General features: G+C 43.7%; 1 protein-coding gene across 1 annotated transcript in view; it reads left to right on the top strand.

The window, feature by feature from the left end:
• Positions 1 to 21,702, top strand: part of ZNF507 (zinc finger protein 507) — a 94,287-nt gene that overhangs the window by 31,404 nt on the left and 41,181 nt on the right. Inside the window, exon 2 of the mRNA XM_069217603.1 lies at positions 8,477 to 10,617. Coding sequence (XP_069073704.1) covers positions 8,482 to 10,617 — 2,136 coding nt within the window. The 5' untranslated portion in view covers positions 8,477 to 8,481. The remainder of the gene's footprint in view (positions 1 to 8,476; positions 10,618 to 21,702) is intronic.

Below are 21,702 nucleotides of genomic sequence, written 5' to 3' on the forward strand. Positions count from 1 at the left end.
TACATCCATGTTTTTTAAAAGATGTAATATTGTGCACAAGCACATTAAATCCCAGTGGTGATCAATGGTTGTTTCGGGGTAGGCAACCCTTTAAAGTTTAGCACCCACAAACCTGCAGCTTAACAGACTTCTCAATGACCAGTTCCTGCCCTGAAGCAGTCACAGATTTGACCCTATGTAAGATAGGATTTACTTTTACCCTTACCAAGAGTAAGGCCCTCAGCGGTGGTGGTCGGACCGCTGCAGTCGTGGCAGTCCGACCACCACATTACAGTTGTGGCAGAGCAGCCTCGGTCTCACCGCCGACACCACCAGGTTGCCGCCGGTCGACAGCCTGGCTGTTTCGGTGGCTGACATCTGCCAGGGTGGCGCTGCAAGCAGTGCCATCCGGGCAGGTTACGACTCCACATTCCGCCAGCCTTTTCATGCCGGTTGAACTGCCATGGAAAGGCTGGCGAAATGCGGGCATCTGGGGCTCCTGCACTGCCTGTGCACCTGGCATGGGCAGTGCAGGGGCCCCCATGGACAGCCCCGTCGCGCATTGACTTACGGGCAGTGGAAAGCGTGACAGGTGCTGCTGCACCCGCACACCGCCACATTGCCACTGGCTCGATTACGAGCTGGCATCAATGTTAAGCCCTGTTCCCCACTTGGCTGGCAGGAATTTGTATTCGGGCCAGCGGTCTTCTGGCCGCATAGGTGGTCTAATGGCGGGATGAGCTTGGTGGACGGCCTCCGCCGCCCGGCAAACTCATAATTGGGGCCCAAATCTCTTACTATTACCAGGGTCGGACTGGTATGGAACATAAGTGCAGGAACAAAAAATAAAAGATGCTCTATTAGTGAATCAGATCACTGAAAACGTCACTCACACTTTGCAAAATCGGACAGTTTTTTGAAATGTAAAGGTTGTATGTTTTTGCAAGATGTGGGAGACTGAATGCCTTCGTGCTTGCTGGAGGCAATGTTTGTGGTAATTTCAGGGAAACCAACAATGAAACTAGCCCTCAAGATCATAAAATATGTCCCAAACAGCCAAAAATCATGCCCACATCCGGAATTGTCACACCAACCATTGTAGCACTGCCAGACTGCACTATTGGCAATTCGGACCCTGACTGTTACCAGGGTGAAAAGGAAAGCGTAACAGTAAATTTGTGTGAACAAGTTTCTCCACCGAGGAAGAAATACCACCAGCCGGAAACGCGACGGAAGATACAAGTGCAGTTGTAACAGTGCAAGTACATTATCTCAAATGTTGTTGCACACTATGGTTGCTAGTGTATGTGAAGCTGTCCACTTGCATTAACTGAGAATTCTCAGAAAGTTTCCAGGAATAGTGCTGCAAACCATTTAAGTCACACGTTCCTAGGAGTATTCTTGGTAAAACTGGTCATTTGTTTAAAAAAGTGTTAAACTGCAGCCAAGTGAGGGACTTAATCTAGAAGTACAGATTTGCTTTTTCTTTTTAAAAGAACTGGGCCCGAAGAGTATTAAAGAAAAGTTGGGAGAGCCTCTCTCTTGCCACGTATTGCTTCAGGTCCCCGCCAGTCTGGATGTAGCCATGCTTAGCTGAGGTCACACTTTCCATGAGTGAAAAAATAACATGCAGATCTATTTGTAGGTACATTTTTGCGGCTAGTAAGAAAACCACTAACAATACCGCATTCTTGTCTGTGGTTTTTACAGGAACTATAAAAGAAGGAAAACGGGAAATGACTACTTCGTTTCTCTTTTTAGTTTAAACCTAATGATAATTCACTGCAGAGGTTTTTTTTTGTTGTTTGTTTTGTTTTTTAAATCAAACACTTTAAAAATGTATGTTTTAAAATACGTTAAGACCGGGATTTTGCATTCATAATTTTATTATGAAACACTGATTCCTGTTTCGTTCATGCTCTGTATGTTTTTATTGCCATTTTTCAACTAGACGGCATATATGTATTTGCATGTGGGAATTACAGTCAGTAAATAGTGTAAACTTTGTGTTGCATTTCTCATTTGTTATTGCGGTCTTACATTATATAGGCAGTGTACTACTCATTTAGCCCATTGGTATAGAATTGTACAGATAATTAATAAAAAAAGGCTTAACTTTCCAACCGCACAAGACAAAACAAAAATCGTGATAGATACCTCTGGCCACCACACCCAGAAATCCCACCATGGGAGGAAATAGGATAAGCTTGCTGCTTCTTCTTTGCGAATAGATGTCAGAGCCTCTAGGGATAGAGCAATACAAGGGGTCACTTAGTGTCAAATGGGGTTTCGGGTCAGAAGCCTTACTGTTGAAATGAGTGTCTCACTGGTTTAGACCTCAGTATATGTACTCAACATTCTTGCAAATAAGGGGACACTATGGTGGTCAAGTTTCGTCTGGTTTGAACTGGGGTATGTGTTCATTGTGGTGGTCTAGAGTCATTTTTGGACTGTTCTGTAAGGCTTTGGAGGATTGTGTCCAGTAAATAACAACTGTTCTTTTGCACTCTTCTCTGTCACCCTTGCCCTCTCCATCGCAGGTAGGTTTGAACAGTGACCATGGTCTGGCATTTTAGTGACTCTTGTAATAGTTGACATCTTTTCTCCCCATTCTCCTCCCCCCTTCCCCCCCCCCCCCCCCTCACCACCAACACCACCACCACCAAAAAAAAACTATTGCTGTGCCGAATATGCCCAGAACATATGGATTATGTCTGCCTGTAGGGGCAAGATGTAACCTATGAGGGTCAAGTAAGGTCTGCAGGATATGAAATTGGATGCATTTAAAATGGGCGTTCCTGGGGATTTTGATGAGATAGTGTAGGATTCTTGGCCATATGGAATAATTGAATGCCTGCCCTAGGGAGTCCTCCCACCCGTTTCTCAGCTCTGCGATAGCCACTGCCAGGTTTCTTTGGAACGACTTGCAAAACCATGCATTAGGCATTTACCAAGGCCAGTAGTATGCAGGGTATAGAGGAGAGGGTTGGTGTTTGGCTTCCGCTCATTTATGTTTACAGTGTAGGATCAGTGCACGCTTTATAGCGCAGTAGCATAGGAAGGAGGCTTCATGGAGGGCATATTGGTCACCTATTTCCTGGAAGGTCAGGAGGGTCCCGCCGGAGAACATATCTCCTAACGTGTTAACTCCGGCTGTCACCCCCCATGCCACCAACAACTTGGTTGTAAGTATAGTGCAACTTACCGGGATTATTTTAAGAGGCAGGAGTAGAGAGTTGTTCTCTGTGATACAGCATGAGGGAAACCTTGTTTCAAACAACCCTGGGCAGTGTTCAGTAGAAGTGAGTGTGGTCCCAGGTAGGTAGTGCCAGGAAGCTATGCTGTAAGTAGTCTGTCTTCATGTATCTGTACAGGGGATAGTTCTGTCTCCCACAGCTGGTATCCCGCCAGCCAGTGTGCTACCCACTGGAACTGCATGGCAAAATAATAATTGGAAAAATGTGAAGCTTGCCTACCACCCCCCTGTGGATTGAAAGTTTTAATTTAGATGGTGCCACTCACTCTATGCCTACACTATCCCCATATAAGGTCAGTCAGAAAAAAGTCGATGTTACAGAATGTTCATGGATGGATCAAGGACCAGGAGGTTGGTGAAGAAATACAAGAGGCGAGGGAGCCTCACCATTTTTGATAGGGTTATTCTTTCTGCCATTGCATGTGGGAGGTCCAGAACGAGATTAACAAAATTTACAATGTAATGGCCCATGTTATTTAACCATTCCCCAATCGGATTATGCATTCTGGTAAATTATGCTTGATGGGACAAATGAGCAAAATCTTCTGGTTGACATTGAGCCCAGCTAAACCGCCAACCTTCCTTATCGTTTTCACTAGAAAATTTGAGTTAGCTTGTATATCTCCTATAAAAAATGAGCATGTCATCTACATATAGGGATCTGGGTGCATACGTTCATTGATTGGTATTTCCCAATCTTGCCCCTGAGTTTGTATTTTGGTCATGAATGTTTCAAGAGCCAGAAGAAATGAGTGGGAACAGGGTCAACCCAGCCTTTTGCTCCTAGACCCTTTAAAATAGGGGTCCGATCTTCACTCTTGCGGTGTGATTAGTATAACGCAGATAGATCCAGCCGTGTGTGTGCGCACATATATGCACATTCTTACCCGGCCGGTCATACACTAATTTGTGCAGAAATTTACACAGAATGTTTGTTTTTTATTTATATATATATATATATATATATATATATATATATATATATATATATATATATATATATATATATATATATATTCTTATAAGCAGAAGCATAAACCCATAATCCTGTATATAGAAAACCTCACCTGCATACCCAGGCATACATATTTTGTCATGTTTGAATGTATTTGTAGTGACTTTTTTATATCTTAATATATTGTTGTACTCTTATAGATAGCTTATAGATGCACCGTTTAATAGTCAATAATGCAGCTTGACATATAGCATTATTGGCTAATAATACAGTGCACTTGTCATCCCATGGTTCACTTGAGACAATACTGTGATGGAACTGGAAGTGGAAAAATGCGGGTTTATAAACTACAGTGTCATGATATAATTTTTGTACTAATATGAAACATACACGTTTATTTTTAATCCGAAAGGTTCTGACTCGTACCTTTACGTGACATTTGTTTTCTGAGTATTCTGATGGCTTGGCTCTTGTGTTTGCTGTTGGAGACGAGCCTAGCCCGGATCTGGCCAAGCTTGCTATAAGAAGTCCCTGGTGTGCCTACCTCTAAATATGTATACTTTCTTGAGCAGGTGATTTATGTACTCTGTGGAGCCATTGATGTATTATTTGGGGACAGATCGCTGCTACAAAGCAAAGTAGACCACAAATAAACATGCAATACGTTTTGAAATCCGCTTACGGTTCATGTTTCTAAATTGTACTAACCGGAGATATTGCTGCTTGCCTAGACTCCCTACTAAAGAAACCTACGGCTGACCCGAGCGACCTGAAAAACTTCCGCCCCATCTCCCTTCTGCCTTTCCCAGCCAAAGTAATAGAGAAGACCGTCAACAAACAGCTGACCACCTTCCTGGAAGACAACAACCTGCTCGACCCCTCACAGACTGGATTCCGAACCAACCACAGCACTGAAACTGCCCTCATCTCAGTCACAGACGACATCAGAACCCTGATGGACAACGGTGAAACAGTCGCCCTCATTCTTCTCGACCTCTCGGCTGCCTTTGACACCGTCTGTCACCGCACCCTACCGGGATCCAAGACCAGGCCCTGGACTGGATCGCCTCCTTCCTCGTAAACCGCTCCCAAAGAGTCTACCTCCCTCCGTTTCGCTCAGAACCCACTGAGATCATCTGCGGCGTACCTCAAGGCTCATCACTCAGCCCGACACTCTTCAATGTCTACATGAGCCCCCTCGCTAACATCGTACGCAAGCACGACATCATCATCACCTCCTACGCCGACGACACCCAACTTATACTCTCCCTCACCAAGGACCCCGCCAGCGCCAAGACCAACCTACAAGAGGGTATGAAGGACGTCGCAGATTGGATGAGGCTCAGCCGCCTAAAGCTGAACTCTGAAAAAACTGAAGTCCTCATCCTCGGCAACACCCCGTCCGCCTGGGACGACTCCTGGTGGCCCACGGCCCTCGGCACCGCACCGCCCCCGCAGACCACGCCCGCAACCTCGGCTTCATCTTGGACCCCCTTCTCACCATGACCAAGCAAGCCAACGCCGTGTCCTCCGCCTGCTTCCTCACCCTCCGCATGCTCCGCAAGATCTTCCGCTGGATCCTCGCCGACACCAGAAAAACCGTGACCCACGCCCTCGTCACGAGCCGCCTGGACTACGGCAACACCCTCTACGCTGGGACCACCGCCAAACTCCAAAATCGCCTGCAACGCATTCAAAACGCCTCAGCCCGCCTCATCCTCGACGTACCCCGCAACAGCCACATCTCCGCACACCTGAGACACCTGCATTGGCTCCCAGTCAGCAAAAGGATCACCTTCCGACTTCTCACCCACGCACACAAAGCCCTCCACGACAAGGGACCGGAATACCTCAACAGACGGCTCAACTTCTACGTCCCCACCCGCCCCCTCCGCTCCTCTGGCCTCGCACTCGCCGCCGTCCCTCGCATCCGACGCTCCACGGCGGGTGGGAGATCTTTCTCCTTCCTGGCGGCCAAGACCTGGAACTCCCTCCCCACCAGCCTCAGGACCACCCAGGACCACTCCGCTTTCCGGAGACTCCTAAAGACCTGGCTGTTCGAGCAGCGATAACCACCCCCTTTGTCCCTAGCGCCTTGAGACCCGCACAGGTGAGTAGCGCGCTTTATAAATGCTAATGATTTGATTTGATTTGATTTAGATGCATGTCTATGCATACTGTTAGAAGTTCATAGGTTGTACACCTCAATAACAGGCCATAGCATACCAGACACCAACCATAATATACTATACAATAACAGGCTATGATATACCATAGTGTACAATAACAGATCATAACATACCATATTATGTAACAAACTGTACTATACTTTACCTTACAATAACAGGCCATAGCCTAAAATACAGTGACAGTCCATACTATTATACCATACTATAGTGTACAGTTACAGTCCATATCATACTATCCAGTCCAGTCAACCTCACCTCATTTTACCATTGCCCACCTCTGAACCTTCAGGTCATCCTCACTTCTCTTTACCTTTACCCACCCCTGAAACCTCAAGGCCTACTCACTGCCCTTTACTTTACCTCTGCCTATCTCCGAACCCTCAAGTCACACTCACCTCCTTTTACTTCCACCCATCTCAGAACTTTAATCAGGAACATGAAAAGTATGTTATTTTAAACAAAATACACTTACCTGTGTAGGAAAGCACTATGTGGTTAAGGTACAAATACCTGTATGGTACTTACCTATTGTGGTAAAGGTCCTGCATGATAAAGATCCTGTATGGTAAAGGCTGCAAGGCAAACGGTGTTTCTCCGCGGGGAGGACAGATGTTTTGGAGGCATAGTCAGTTGTTTTATGCACTTCAGTATCTTTGGCAGACCCCTTCAACTCTTTGACAGTTTGCCCTCTTCTCACCTCCCACATCCTATAATTCATGTTTCGCTTGAGACCGCTCATGCGCTGTCGCTTGCAAGACATTTTGTTTATTTCGGGGACTTAGTCTGCCCATTACTTGCCATTGGTTGACTTCATTTTCACTTTCATTTCCCTAATTATATTTGTTAAGCAAGTGGGACTTTACTTTCTCTTTGCGTTTGTCCTACCTTGGAGCATGGCCCAAGTACTGCTTCCCTTGCTTAGTGTCCTTATACCACTTGCCGCTTTCAGAGGTACTTTGTTTCCTTTTACTTGCACCCACTTCCTCTCTCCTGCATTGTTGCTTGTCTTGCATCCCACCCTTCTCCTGTGTTTTTTGGTTGTCTTGTCTGCCCTTCCTCCATTGTTGCTTGCTCTGTGCATCCCCGCCAGCTTCGTTGCTGGTTTCCCCTGTCACCCCCCATTCCCCCAGCACAAAGTGCCTAAAATTCATGCCAGCGGGTTTCAAGATGCTACAAAGATGCAGCCGGCACTGTGCCCTCTGCCCTGTATGGCCTTTTTGGTGTTGCCTTTATGTGGTGCCAAAGCGGTAAACTTTCTTTTGGGTGTAAGGTAACTGGACCTTTTGTGTGGTGTTTTTCATTTTTTTTTTCTTCTTTTTGTCTTCTTTTTTAAATCTTTTTTTTTTCTGGAGGCAGGGAATAATCTCATGCTAAGAAAACAGATCACTGCCCTTGCAGCCCGCGCTGGCTGCGTCCTAGCACTTTTTCCCCCTAACTTTCAGCCTCCCTGCTGTACAACATGGCTAAAAGAAATGTACAAAACCAATAGCCCTCTCATAGGTGAGACCTGTTGGATTTGGAATGCTTGGTCACCAAACGGTGCACAACTTTCTGTTGTATGCTGTATCTTACTTCTGCATCCTCATCTGTCACACAAAACAGATGTTATGCAAATCGCTGTGTAAGTGTCAGTGGTTATTGAACCTTCTCCAAACATGATAAAGCACAACTTTGTCTACCACGATTCGATGAGCCACAAGCCTAGCAAGTCGAATGAGAGCATAGCAATGGATCCTTGGGAGAAATATAGCATGTCCTGATCTATGAAGCCATTTTCCATTGATTGGCTTATGTTCTTTGGATCTCCAAATTTTCCCCTTTTGCTTAGTCTGAATGCCCATACTCTTATTCTTTTTTTGTTTGTGTGACATGTACAATTACAGGCTGGATCTCTTATTAAATATGCCTCTTTTTCTTTATATGCCACCTCTGGCAAATGAGACTTTAGCACAAACACATTGCCAAAAGGTCAAACCAAAGTTGTATAAAAGTTGCTTTTGTTCATAATATGTATTGAAATATGTTTCCACATAACATGCTTTTGAAGCACTGCTGTAATCTTTCCTTATTGAGCATAATTATTTTCTTCTGTTTTAGATATTATGGATGAGGGACATAGTGTTGCAGTCTTGATGCCAAAAATTGAGGAGCAAGATGCTGTAGTGATCGCTGAAACGATCATTGAACCAACCTTTGACAGCATCAAAGATGGGACACCTTACAAAAGAACAGATCCATTAAATTACGTTATTCAAAAACTCAGCAAATTAGTAGAGAATGAGAAGTCAAAGCGATGTGTGCTAATTGGGAAACGTTCTCACTCAGACAGTTCCTTGTCAATTGAAACTGGAATTCGCGACTTCCCTGCCAAGAATATTGAGGTACCTCCTCTGTCCCCACCAAAAAAGGTTAAAAAGGACACCCCCGCTCAAGACGGAAGTGAAACAATTCCACAACAGAGCAAAAAGACAGTGTGCTACCAATGTAGTCTCTGTAAATCGATATGTGCTTCTTTTGAGTTGTTAAGCGAGCACATTAAGCAGCACGGTGAGAATAACGAAGTAATATTAATGTGTTCTGAGTGCCATTATACATCCAAACAACAAGAGGAACTTGAGGCTCACATTAGAAACCACTATGAAAGTAACAAACCCCCTGTGCAATCAAAAGTCAAACCACAACAAGGCCTGCATCTTTCAAATGCAGCATTTCAAGGAGTCGGTGGAGTGAGTGATCGTTGTATTACGAATCGGAGAAATTGGGATTGTAATGAGTCACATACGCCTACGTCCACATCTGTGCTGGGAATGGGTATTAAAAAATGGTACACTTACGAACAGTATGGCATGTATCGGTGCTTAATTTGTAGCTACACTTGTGGCCAGCAGAGAATGTTGAAGACGCATGCGTGGAAACATGCTGGGGAAGTTGACTGCTCTTATCCAGTATTTGAGGACGAGAATGAGCCTGCAAGCTTGCCTGATTCAACTGTTGCACAAACTCCACAGGGGAGCGAAGCAGTTGTTTTATCATTGGAAAACAAAGTGTGTCCCCCCAATCAGCGTCCTTTGCAGGTTCAAATGTCTGAGCATTTTTCACACCAGTTAATGCCAAATGAATCAATTGTTCAAGGGACCCAAGTATTGAGCCATCCCGATCCCCCCACCGTTACAGCAGAAATTGTATTGGAGGAAGAGACTATGTCTGATATAGAGCAGGATAATGTGATCACTGATAGCCTGCTTTCTTCAGCTCAGAAAATCATCAACTGTAGTGAAAATACAAAAGGCCATGTGAATGTAATAGTCGAACGTCTGCCCAGCGCTGAAGAAACTGTTTTGCAGAAACCCTTCATAAGAAGTGCTGACATTGAGGTAGAAAAGAAACTCATTTCAGAGGCATCTGAGCTGACCTCTAAAGAATATGTTTACCATGCAGAAAAAAATGCAGTAGAGCTTGAAGAAATATTTATTGGATGGTGCCATCCAGAGAAGCAGGAGAGTGATTTAAGTCCTAGTGAGGGCAAAGCAGCCAATGAGAACATCCCTCCAGCACGTCGGCGGACTAATTCTGAGTCGCTAAGGCTTCATTCTTTAGCTGCAGAAGCCCTGGTAACTATGCCCATCCGAGCTGCAGAGCTTACCAGGTCCAGTTTCAAGGGCATCACTGAAGTGTCTTCTAAATCACCTGATACAGGGCAGAGACCCGCTGATGCAAATTGTTCTGCTCTCTCAAAAATAGGGCCATCGGTTAAAAACTATTCTGATGAGGTTAATGACTTAAATTGGATTAATCCTGAACTTGTTGATATCCAAAGACACAAACCTGATTTTTCAGAAGTCCCAGTTAAAATGGGAATCAGCATGTCCCTGCTCACTGTAATTGAAAAACTAAGAGAACGAACAGACCAAAATGCAACCGATGAGGATATTTTAAAAGAACTGCAGGATAACGCACAATGCCAAACATCAACTGATGCCGACTTCTCTGGAACTGACTTAGTGGAGTACATACCCAATACAGACAGACCTTACCGCTGTCGTTTATGCCATTATAGCAGTGGGAACAAAGGATATATAAAGCAACACTTAAGAGTGCACCGTCAAAGGCAGCCATACCAGTGTCCAATCTGTGAACATAAGGCAGAGGACAGCAAAGACTTAGAAAGCCACATGATCAATCACTGCAAAACAAGGATGTACCAATGCAAGCAATGCGAAGAGTCCTTTTATTACAAGGTAAAGGTTTGGGTGTAAGCTTCTAGCCAGTAACCTAATTTTGAAATGAAATGTATGATCTGCATGAGTGAAGTTTTCATAAACAGAAAATCATTTGGAATGTTTGCACCAGAAATTCCCTATTGGTTAATACAGATCGTTCTTTTGTTTCTGTGTCTGCTAAAAGCTACATAGTTATGTTCAGTTTAAAATCACTTGTACACTTGCACATGGTTATTACAAGTGCATCTGCTAATAAACCTTTTCCAGTAAAAACATCTATAATAAGGCTTTCCTATTTTAGGTTTAAACCTTTAATAGCTAATAAAACTCCACTGAAATACAAATAGCCCTTATCAGTGTAAACACTCATATACACCTGTGCATCCACAAACTAAACTTTCATTTAAGGAAAACAAAGTGAGAACAAATGTCATGTTTTTACTTCTTCCTGCAGGAGCAAGCACAACAGGACTTAGTTATTCATGGTAGCTGCAAGAAAGGCTGCCCTAACATTAGTCTGCTTGCATTTTGTTTTTAGGGACATCACTAAAATGCTGTTTCTTTTTCCTTTTGGTTGTTCCAGTTTTGTATGCTTGGATAAAAAGCACATGGTTAGAAGTTCGGTTTCAGATATGATCTAATTAGATTATGCACAACAGAGAATCTGGGAGTATTACAATTATACCTGAGCTTTTGCTAGTGTTTAGTTCTGTCACAGATTCGTGAATTGGCTGGCTGATTATAACCTTGTCCAGTAAATCCTTCCCACAGGCTAGGGATGGATCAAAAACTCTGACACATCAGGCCCCTTTGCCCAGGAAAAGGCAGAAATGTTTAAAAAAAAAAAAAAAAAAAAAAAATCGTTTTAACCATGGCTTTCACAATTTTGTAATTGGTAGTAATATTTGTCTTCGTGATTTATACATACTTGCAGTTTGTTGCAAAAACAGGTGTGAAACCCATGGGTGAACCCAGAAAGCTATACATTACTGGCAAGTAGACAAACTATCAAACTCGGCAACAGGCCATTTGTATACATTCCTCAAGGTTTCACCAAAGAAACTAAATGTTGAAGTTAAAAAACATAATGGAAATAAGTCGGAAAAAATAGAAATATGTGAAGTTTAGTTTGTAATTCTTTGTCCATCTGGTTGTTTTACAAACATATTATACCATTACGTTCAGGCGACTCTTCTAGTTGAAGGAATATATAGAGTTCATCTGTATATAACACACAATATTAATAGAGGTGCTGCTTATCTTTTTTTTTTTTTTTTTTTTTTTTAGTACTGATCATACATCAATTCATATGGTAAAATCTCATGAATGAAAAAATTGATATGAAGCAAATCTATGCTTTTTAGCTGTCGCCTACTAAACAGAGCATGTGCTGTCTGTTGTGAGATATATATGGAGCATGCCTTTGGTTTACTATTGGTTGGTCTCTCTCTCTCTTTGGAGCCAACCCGAGTGCTACCTGCTATGAGAAGCATCACTTTACATCAGCGTTTCCCAGTCTGTGCACTGCGACACCCTGTTTGTGCCATCACAACTAGCCAGGGGTGTCACAAACATTTGCACACCAACCACACACCGTTTGGGAGCTTCTGCTTGACTACCTCAACACTATCCTCTCTGCACCCTCTGGGATCTCACAGGCCTCAACTATACCCACTACAGGGCATATACATATTGTCCTTCTTTGGTTTCAGTGTTCTGTCACGTCTCCCAGAGTAGCCATTGTCTGTTTTATTCTTTCATTTTTTTTACATCAGGTCATTATCATATGGGAACCTGGAAAGAGGTGCTTGTTTGTAAATAATTGGGTTGACCACTGCCTTTCACCCAACAAATCTCAACATCGTAATTGTTGGGGTTAATGCAGTCAAGCTATGTCTGCGCAATACTTCCATATTAATTTTTATGTTGTGCTTTCGTTGGTCCTGGTTGTTCCATTGTAGCAGTCCTAAAATGGATTCACTCAGCCTTTAGGGCAGGGTGACATTACAAACAGAAGCACAGCAGAGGGGGCCGAGGGAGATATGGTGCAAAGGAGGAGGTGCAGTGCCTTGGCTGGGACTTGATGATCCATAGCCGGTCCTCAAGCCAGTGCTTCTAGGCTCTCTCTACTCTCCGCACCTTAGATGGCCCAGAGGCGATTGCCAGTGTCAGCAGGGGATTCTAGGATCCAACTGCGCTGCTCAAGTATGAGGGGGCCTTCTACCTAGCAGAGATGGGGTACCGTGCAGCTGAGCTGGCTCTCAGAGCAGCCCTGATGGACCGACAACAGGAGCCCATGGTGTGGCATGAATTGGGTGAGACTGCTAGTACTCACAGGGCATAGAGAGGGACACTGGAATTATGTGGCAAGGGAGGACCTAATTATGTGGAACAGTGTACTAAATTATGCATCAGGATAAGGCAATTTTCTAATTATGTGACCCTATAAGTACTAATTTAACACCGAGATACAGCAATATGCAACTGAAAGTGGAAGTCAACCTTTGTGAAGCCTTCCACAGCATAGCAACACTCATCACTGTATTTTTAATAACTTTTAATTAATTTGCTCTAGACATTTTTGTTGTTGTTAAAATCTGTAAACTATGCAGCAGATGATAGATTGTGTGTAAATGTGGCAAATCCATAATTATGTGAAACATGGTGCAGAATCATATAATTCCTGAGGCCCTGGGTATAAAACGACACACCTCTTTAAAGAGCACTATGTCACAATGTAGTAACAGTTCACTTCTCCAAGAACCACGTGCCCCTCTTTCAGTTGTTGACACTGCTTGAGGCCCACAATATATAGACTAGGATTACCTCTATGATTATAATACCTTCATCAGCTTACATTTTTTTTAAATAATGGGGAGCCATGACCAATAAGTCAGTGGAACCGCAGGGCGAAAAAAAAATTGGAAACCACTGCTTTACACAAACCCTGTGCCTAGAGAGCTGTCCAAGAAGGACACTTTACAGAGAGCCAACCCAAACCAGTTCTGAAGCTTAAGACATTGTATACACATCCCTGCGGGGAAATTGTATATAAAAGTGGGATCCAAATTATCCAATTTTTGTTCCGGTCCCAAGTTCTTCTTGACCAAGTAGGGGGGTAGTGCGCCGCAGATTAGTCGGAGAGCTGCTCTGTAACCAGGGCAGATGTCTGCCTAATTGATAGTCTCCTTTGGATTTGGCGACCTCTCCAGAAGCCTCACTGTTCTGATAAATGGCCTAAAGGCTTACCTGCAGATCTTAGAAGCCTGCCTGCTGAGAGAAGGAAGGAGTGCGTCTGGCTTTGCAGGGGGCAAGACTGTCCAAGAGTAGAGGACCTTGTGTGTTCCTGTTGAACAATAACCAGAGATAGCAGATGACTGAAAAAAGTGTGCCAGGAGAGGCCTCATGTTGTGAAAAGGTCTCACTGATTTCTCTCAGGAGTTCCTGGAGTGAGCTGTTGGATGTTGGCAGCTTATGCCAGAAGCATATTAGTCAGCTGCAGTTTCATAATCTGGTGCCACTGCCACCGCTAAAGTGTGAGTGACCGTGTCACTGCTAAGCGGACAGCACAGTTTCCGCAAGGACTATCACTACCCCAAAAGATCACTTTTGAGGTCTCGGCCAGGAAACTGCAACTATCTCACTGGGTGCATGCTTGCAGCAGGCTTTTGAGGCCGACTGCTGCTAAACTATTTTCTGTTTTAGAGATCAAGGTCTCTGTCTTTAATCTGATGCTGAGCAGAATGGCGGCCACCGCAGTCCCACACTCATGAATCCAAGCAGAAAAAGGGATAGTGTAGCTACACTTGTTTCACCCCTGGACTGTCGAGCATTTTTGCTGGTAAACCACCAGTCTTAGCTTGCCAAGTGATATGAGACACACCCAATGAAAACATGTAGGCTAACTGCACCTGAGCATAATCCTGCCTAGATATGTAGAATGGAGGGTACACTGATAGAAGGAATCCTGGCCCTCGCAGGAAAAGAGGACAATTACATGGACAGCAAGGCTATGCAGCACCGCACAATAGAACACCACATTCTGCAACGCTGGCTGTCCTATTTGTTGAACTGTACACTATTGAGTTCTGCCCAGAATCAAAAGTTATTTTCTTTCCAGAAGGACAAGCACTGGCTTGGCAGTACTTGTATTGTTTCTGTTGATTGTCGCGTTCTGAGCTCTCCACCCCTCCCCCCCACAATACCTCCTTGAGAAGCCGTTGACTGCTCATCCACTCTAAAAGAGTCAAGTGCTGAAAGGGTTGTACTTGGCCCAGTGTGAAGAGCCATAGTAGGACGGGATGAATAACATAATGGCAAACAACCTCAACCACCACAGTTAGGACACAGTAGCCGGTTCTTCTCCAGGCCACCCCCTGCCCACCTCCTCACCCTCTGAACAGGATCTGATAATAAATGTACTCTGCTCCTCTCACATGTAACTCACAAATGTAACCTGATAGAGCTCTTGAAATGTGGACAGGCAAGGCTGACAAACATCCAGGTATTGTTGAGAGGATCACGGACATGTGACTCCTACATTAACAACAAGCATTTGCAATGCAACGGGTCTCACGTTTGCTCGTGTTAGAGCTGGTAGCGTTGTAAACTCGACTTTTCACCTATCGGCAAAAGTGCATTTATGTACGTAACCCGAAAAAGTGCAATTAACTGTGTAAAGCGCTCAACTTCTGCCAAGCGAAATCGCGCTAGGAAAATAGAGAAAAAGTGCTCGACTTCTGCCAAGCGAAATCGCGCTAGGAAAATAGAGAAAAGTAGTCCACGAGCCGGACAGAAAACAGCGAGCCTTGCATGTTTTCTGTACTTGGTCGATGTGCTCGAGGAGGGCTAGCCACCGGAAAATGCATGACGTATGCATGCCTTCAACTAATGAAACAAGCAGATTTTAATAGGCAAGCCCACGAACCAATGAAAAACACTGACGTGATGTTGACAGGGCTCCGAGCCCTTTTCTAATACCTAAAGCGTCTCGCGAGCGATACGCATGCGCTCGCGCATGCGACGCAGGCTCGACCCTAAAAACTGGTTAGGAGTGTGGAGAAGTGTGGCACAATGGTTAGAGCGGCATACTCTGATGCAGAGATCTGGCCCGGGACCAGGGTTCAGTTCCCGCCTCGGCGGGTCTTGGGCTCAATTCCCTTAGACCAGATAATTCTCACCTCTGTGCCTAATCTAATTAATGGGTCCCACTCTGTAACTCTGGGCAATAGCTTGCTTAATCTCCACAACGGCCCTGACAGCGCTTGGATGCCTGGCTTCACCCTGGGGGTTGCCCTGGAGTGGGTGCCTCACAGGCAAAAGCCAGGAGGGGTTCCACAACGGTATGCGTACAGCGCCTTGAGACCCTAACGAGTGAGTGGTGCGCTATACAAGTGCAAAGTTTTACGGTTTACGTTTAGGTGCCACTTATTCTAACCATCTGGACACCTGTCTTCAGTTTCCAGAAGATGGAGCAGTTCTGATTGGCTGAAGGAGTGTACAAACAGCGTTAAAGGTATGTAAAGGATCCCTCTTCTTGAACATGGAGATAGGACTACAAAAGTTAGTGAATGTGTGACCACAGTTTCAGAGCATCTCTTGTTGAAGTATGACAGAATTGTTAAGTTGGAGTTTTAGAATTTGCACGCGTTGACTGTATTTTGCGGAAATGACTGTGACTGTGTTTCATATGTTAACTGTAAAAAAAATAAGAGATCAAATAATTTAGTTTTTCTGTATTGTGGTGATAAATAGCAAATTGTGAATTGGGCTCTGTTGACAAAAAAGCAACATACAATGATTCCACTATTGTTGTTCTTTTAAAACCTTACTGTACCTTTGATGCCATGGATGGATTCAATGGAAGCGTTTGAAACGTTTTTTGGGAAGGTGTTGGTAAGGATGCATGTGTAGCACAGCAAAAATTTGTAGTGTTGAATCACAATTTAGGGTTGAAGTTAGGAAAATATTAAAACCTCTCCTGATGACCAGCAGAGATCATGGAAGTGATAACACAGATGTGGATGAAGAAAATCATGATTAGTATGAAAGGGCATTGATTACCTTGAAAGAAAATTATAGGACGAAAATTATTAGAGTAGTAGTATGCGGGTAAATATGTGGGCTGACTCATTCCTACTATATACATGGAAACTTTAAATACTATCAAGGATGTGAAGATCGAGCAGACAGATGCCAGTCTCAAAGGATACTGTGGCATGAAAGTAGAAGTGGTAGTGTACTTTGATATTGTGTTTGCATATATGGTAATCATGAGTACATTGTATGTGGTGGCGAGAGATAAAATCTTTCTATGGTAGCAAGAGCACAAGGTTTTTGGATTGTGCTTTATCCTAATCACCCCAATCAGGTAATCATAATGAGCAAATCAGATGTTGAGAGAGGGGGGAAAAGAGATCTCCATAAGTATTTAATGAAGAGCTGGGTTGCCTTAATGGATCCACACTATCCCTCACCACTACCTCTGAAAGCGTTTCACACACTTCTGCCCTGAAGGAATCAATAGCCGAACACTCTATGTTGCACTTAGCGCTCCACCTTTAGCACAATTTACCGCTCCTCCTTTCTTCATTTTGGTGAGCTTTGCAAGGGAGATATAAGCTCTATGTATTGAGTACAAAGGATTTTTCCTTAATTTGGCGGATTTTACTACATCAACAAGGTTTTCATTGATTCTTGCCACCACACTTGTATCTGTTCCTGAGACATTATCTCCTCAAACATACTCTAGCAATTTGAATTCGTTGTCCACTAATTTGAGGATTTCCCAGTACCAGACTGACACCTTATTAGTACTAGGAGAACCGCTAATCAAGTTCTCCTCTAAAGAGTTATTCCCCCCCCAGCTCACTCAAGTGCTTTGTGACCAACCTTTCAACTGAATATATTTGGATCTAAATAAAGTGCCCCCAGTCTTATCCTTTAGCTCCTCCCAGAGGAGCAGTGATCCTTCCCTATAAAGGTCACCCCAGAACTCAGTGCCTGCTTCCCTAATAGGTTTGGCTAGCACATCCTTTAAACATTCCAATGTACCTGGAGCGTCCCAAATTGGGGCTTTCTGGCTATAATAGGCTCTTTTTGTTACTATTCTTAACTGATGCCGACTTGTCGTCAAATCTCGCAAAACCTTTAGTTTTACTTTCTTGAAAAACTTTGGGTTACCAAATTTAAACAGGAAATTATTAGCTGCTCCAGTCACGGTTTCTGTCAGGGCCCCAAACATAACACCATTTGCTGTGGCATCCGGTGAAGCAAACAGCATCCTTGAGTTTCTCAATTGAAATGCCCATGCGTAAAGTTGTAGATTCTGCAGTGATAAACCTCCCCTTTCTCGCCTATGTAACTTTTTCCATGCAATCCCGATACCCTTAAAGGTCCAAATGAATGAATTTATAGCTTGTTGGATCTTGAGATATCTTCTATTCATTTGAAGTGGAATAGAGTTATGAATACAATTTATCTTGGGCTAATTTATCATCTTAACCAGACTAACTCCACACAATATTGTCAAGGGGAGGTGAGCCCATCCCTTCATTAATTTGCTGCAGTGTCCCAAGAGCTTTTTCTGGTTCCTCATTACAAGTTGTTCAATGTCCTGATTTATCATTAGGCCTAGGTAGCCCATTTCCGACATCCCTTGCCAAATATCACACTCCTGATTCCAGGCTTTATTCCCATCTTCCCCGAGTTCACATGATATCCATAGACTTTGCCAAAATCCTCAGCTAATCTCAACAGTGCTGAAAGTGTGGTTGACCGGTCTGTATTATACACCATCAAGTCGTACACATACATTGCTACCTTTCTCTCCCAGTATTTCCACCTGAAGGGAACTATTGCAGGATCTTGCTTTATTTTCCTAGCAAAGAGTTCTATGTATAAACCAAATAGCAACGGGGACAAAGGACAACCTTGCCTAGTACCTCTGGATATCCCAAGGGGGTCTGTAGGCTTCCCATTTACCAGAACTCTTGCTGTAGGGGCATGATAAATCTGCCTAATGGCAGAATTTGTCACCTAAATTATAATGCCTCATGATCAGAATTAAATACTCCCAATTGACCCTATCAAAGGCCTTGATAGCATCCAAAGTTATAGTGCCTAGGGGGTGTAGTAGGTAGTTGCCAAATCTGTTGCCCCAATCAGGTTAAAAGTAAGTTCATGTAAATGTCTGCCTCTAATAAAACCTTTCTTCTGTGCATGAATCAAACCGTTCACTACCTCATTCAACCTGTCCGTTAATATCTTTGCATTTAACTTCTAATCACAGTTCAACAAAGATATAGACCTATATGACTCACACTTAGCTGGATTTTGGCTGGCTTCAAAATCAATGAGATAATTGCCTCGTTCCAAGAGACTGGTATGGGGGGGCCACTCCCAAATATCCCAGTAAATAATTCTAACATAAAAGGAGCTAGTACATCTCCCAAAGCTTTGTACAGTTCCACCGGGAGACCATCTGCTGCTTTCCCTCCTTTGCTTCCCTTTAGGGTCGCTGCTATTCCCCTAACGTAATTGGTGTATTCAACACAAGCTGCTCCTCCTGTGATAGACTAGGGAGTATATCCTTCCTAGCCAAGTTCGTACCTCTTCCTCCTTGACACTTACTTCTGTATAGAGCTGTGAAAAAAACTTCAGAAAAGTGCAATCTATTCTCACTCTTGTCTGTGTTCCTTTCCCCTGTCTGCTCTAGCTCAGTTTCCTTAATAGAGTTCCTCACTTGGTCCTTTTTGATCTTCCAGGCTAATAACTACCTTGGACTTTCTCAGTATTCAGAGTGAGCCAGGTTACTCGCCTCCCATCTGTTTGTAACTCTAGACTGTAGAGGGGCCTCAAGTTGTTGCTTCAGAGCGCCTAACTTTTTAAGCAGTTTTGCCGTCTCATTCACCTTAACACTGTTTGTTAACTGATACCAACACTTTCCCATCTCTGTTTCCAAGGATCCTATTTTAAACCTATCCTGCTTATTCTTAGAGCTAGCTAGGCTCATGATTTTCCCACGTATAATTGCTTAAAAAATATCCCATGCCACGTTGAGCGGAGCTGACCCCAAATTTAGCCTTAAACTCCACTACCTCTGCACGTAACTGGGATGTGATTTCTTCATCCAACAATAACGTGCAATCTAGCGTCCACCTCCTGCTTCCTATATCCTTTGATAGCTTCACTTTTAATACTACTGCCCTGTGGTCTAACAAGTGAGCAGGCAGGTATACTATATCATCTACTGAGTCAAACCACAGCTGATCCACCCAAAAAAAAAATCAATATGCGAGGAGTGTCTGTATTTTTTATTATTGTATGAGAAGACCTGTTTCATTCCTGCTGTCTCCACAGATCGCACAAGGCCCAATCCCTCATCATTCTCAAATATTGCTGTGATTTTGGGCTTGCTACTGATCTACACTTCGTCGATCTATCCAGTTTGCTATCTAAAACCACATTGAAATCTCCTGCCATTGTAACTGGATCAGGAAACTCCAGGAGCTGAGCAAACATCTTCCTGAGAGGCTTCATATTATTGCAATGAGGGCCATAGTACCCTACCAGCGTGTGATGTTCCTTCCTCATATGTGTGCTTTCACTGTTATCCACCTACCAGCTATATCTGCATTTACTCTTACTATTGCTGCATTGGCCTGACATTTGAACAAGATAACCACACCCTTAGTGTTGAAATCATGCTCAGTGTAGAGACAAAGGGGGACCCACTTTTGCGCCTTAAACATCTCCCTACATTAGTCTCTAGTTAGGTGTGTTTCCTGCAAAATTAGCACTTGGGCAGGGGAATCCCTCAGATACTGTAAAATCCTATCACTTCTACCTCTCATCCTGAAGCCATTCACATTCCATGACAATATCTGAATATCTTTTTTACCACTGGACCTCTGGCCCATCCCAACATTATCCATCTGTTGGGGTTAATTTAATAACACCTAGAGTGCACAAGGCTCTTTTTTTCATATTTTCTCACATAGGCTCCCCACCCAGTGCTCCCCCCCGACCCCTCCATCACTGTGCCCCCCCCCCCCCCCTTCCCTTGGAGAATCCCCCCTTCAAGTGGACCGATATTAGTCCAATTTTAAAGTGCTTTCGGTATTTTTATTGCGGGCGCAACACTCTAACTCTCTCTAGCTTCTCTCGACACCCCTGCTTTTGATGACCTCCAACAACTCATCCGCTGTTTTAACCTCCCTTATATTATACATGACTCTAAGGGCGGCTGGGAATTTGAGCTGCAATGAGGCACCATACTTTTTAAATTCGTCCATCCGTCTCCCTAGCTCACACAGTTTGTTCATAGTTACCCTGGATAGAGCTGACCTAATCTCAAATGAAAAATCTTCCTTATAGAGTTGTCTGGCTAAGCGCCTTAGTGAGTATCTTTTCCTTCAACGTATATGTTTGAAAGTTTATCAAGATTTTCAGAGGGTTTTTGCTATTAGGGTTTTTCTTAAAAGGATCTCTGTGAATCCTCTGGATATCACTCGCTATTTCTTGCGAACATTCCTTCAATAAAAGTGAGGATTTTAATAGACAGCTAAAATACAGCTTGAGATTTTCTCCTTCCATTCCTTCCGGAACATTTAAAACTCTCAAATTGTTCCTCCTGGAGATATTTTCTAACTGCTCCAATTCGTCTTATAGATCTTGTCCATTTTCCTTCAGTAGTTGTATTTCTCCCTTATGTGCCCTCATTTCCACCTTCTTTACTTCCATGGATTCTTCCAACGCCTGAGTTCTTACCATCAGGAGATCCAGTTTCTTTTCCAAGGCTCTGCAGGCCTCCCTTATCTCCCCTTGGTTTGTTTCCGAAATCGCAAAACCCCTTTTAATATCATTAGACAAGGCCAAAAATACCCTCTCAGATGAGGTGTCTGAGATGTTTGAAGCCGAAACTGAGACCGGGGTAGGAGCGTGAAGGGTAACTAGATCATCACATCTCTGCCACAGGTACAGGTGCTGGAAGATCTGATATATCTAGAAATTCTGATCTAGTTTCTGAACCCAGGCAGTCCACCACATTTCCCAACTGCAAGAGAAAAGAACTCTCTGTTTCCTCCCTGCTTTCCTTGGTGA

Source organism: Pleurodeles waltl, chromosome 12 (genome assembly GCF_031143425.1).
Source record: "Pleurodeles waltl isolate 20211129_DDA chromosome 12, aPleWal1.hap1.20221129, whole genome shotgun sequence".
Taxonomy (NCBI): domain Eukaryota; kingdom Metazoa; phylum Chordata; class Amphibia; order Caudata; family Salamandridae; genus Pleurodeles; species Pleurodeles waltl.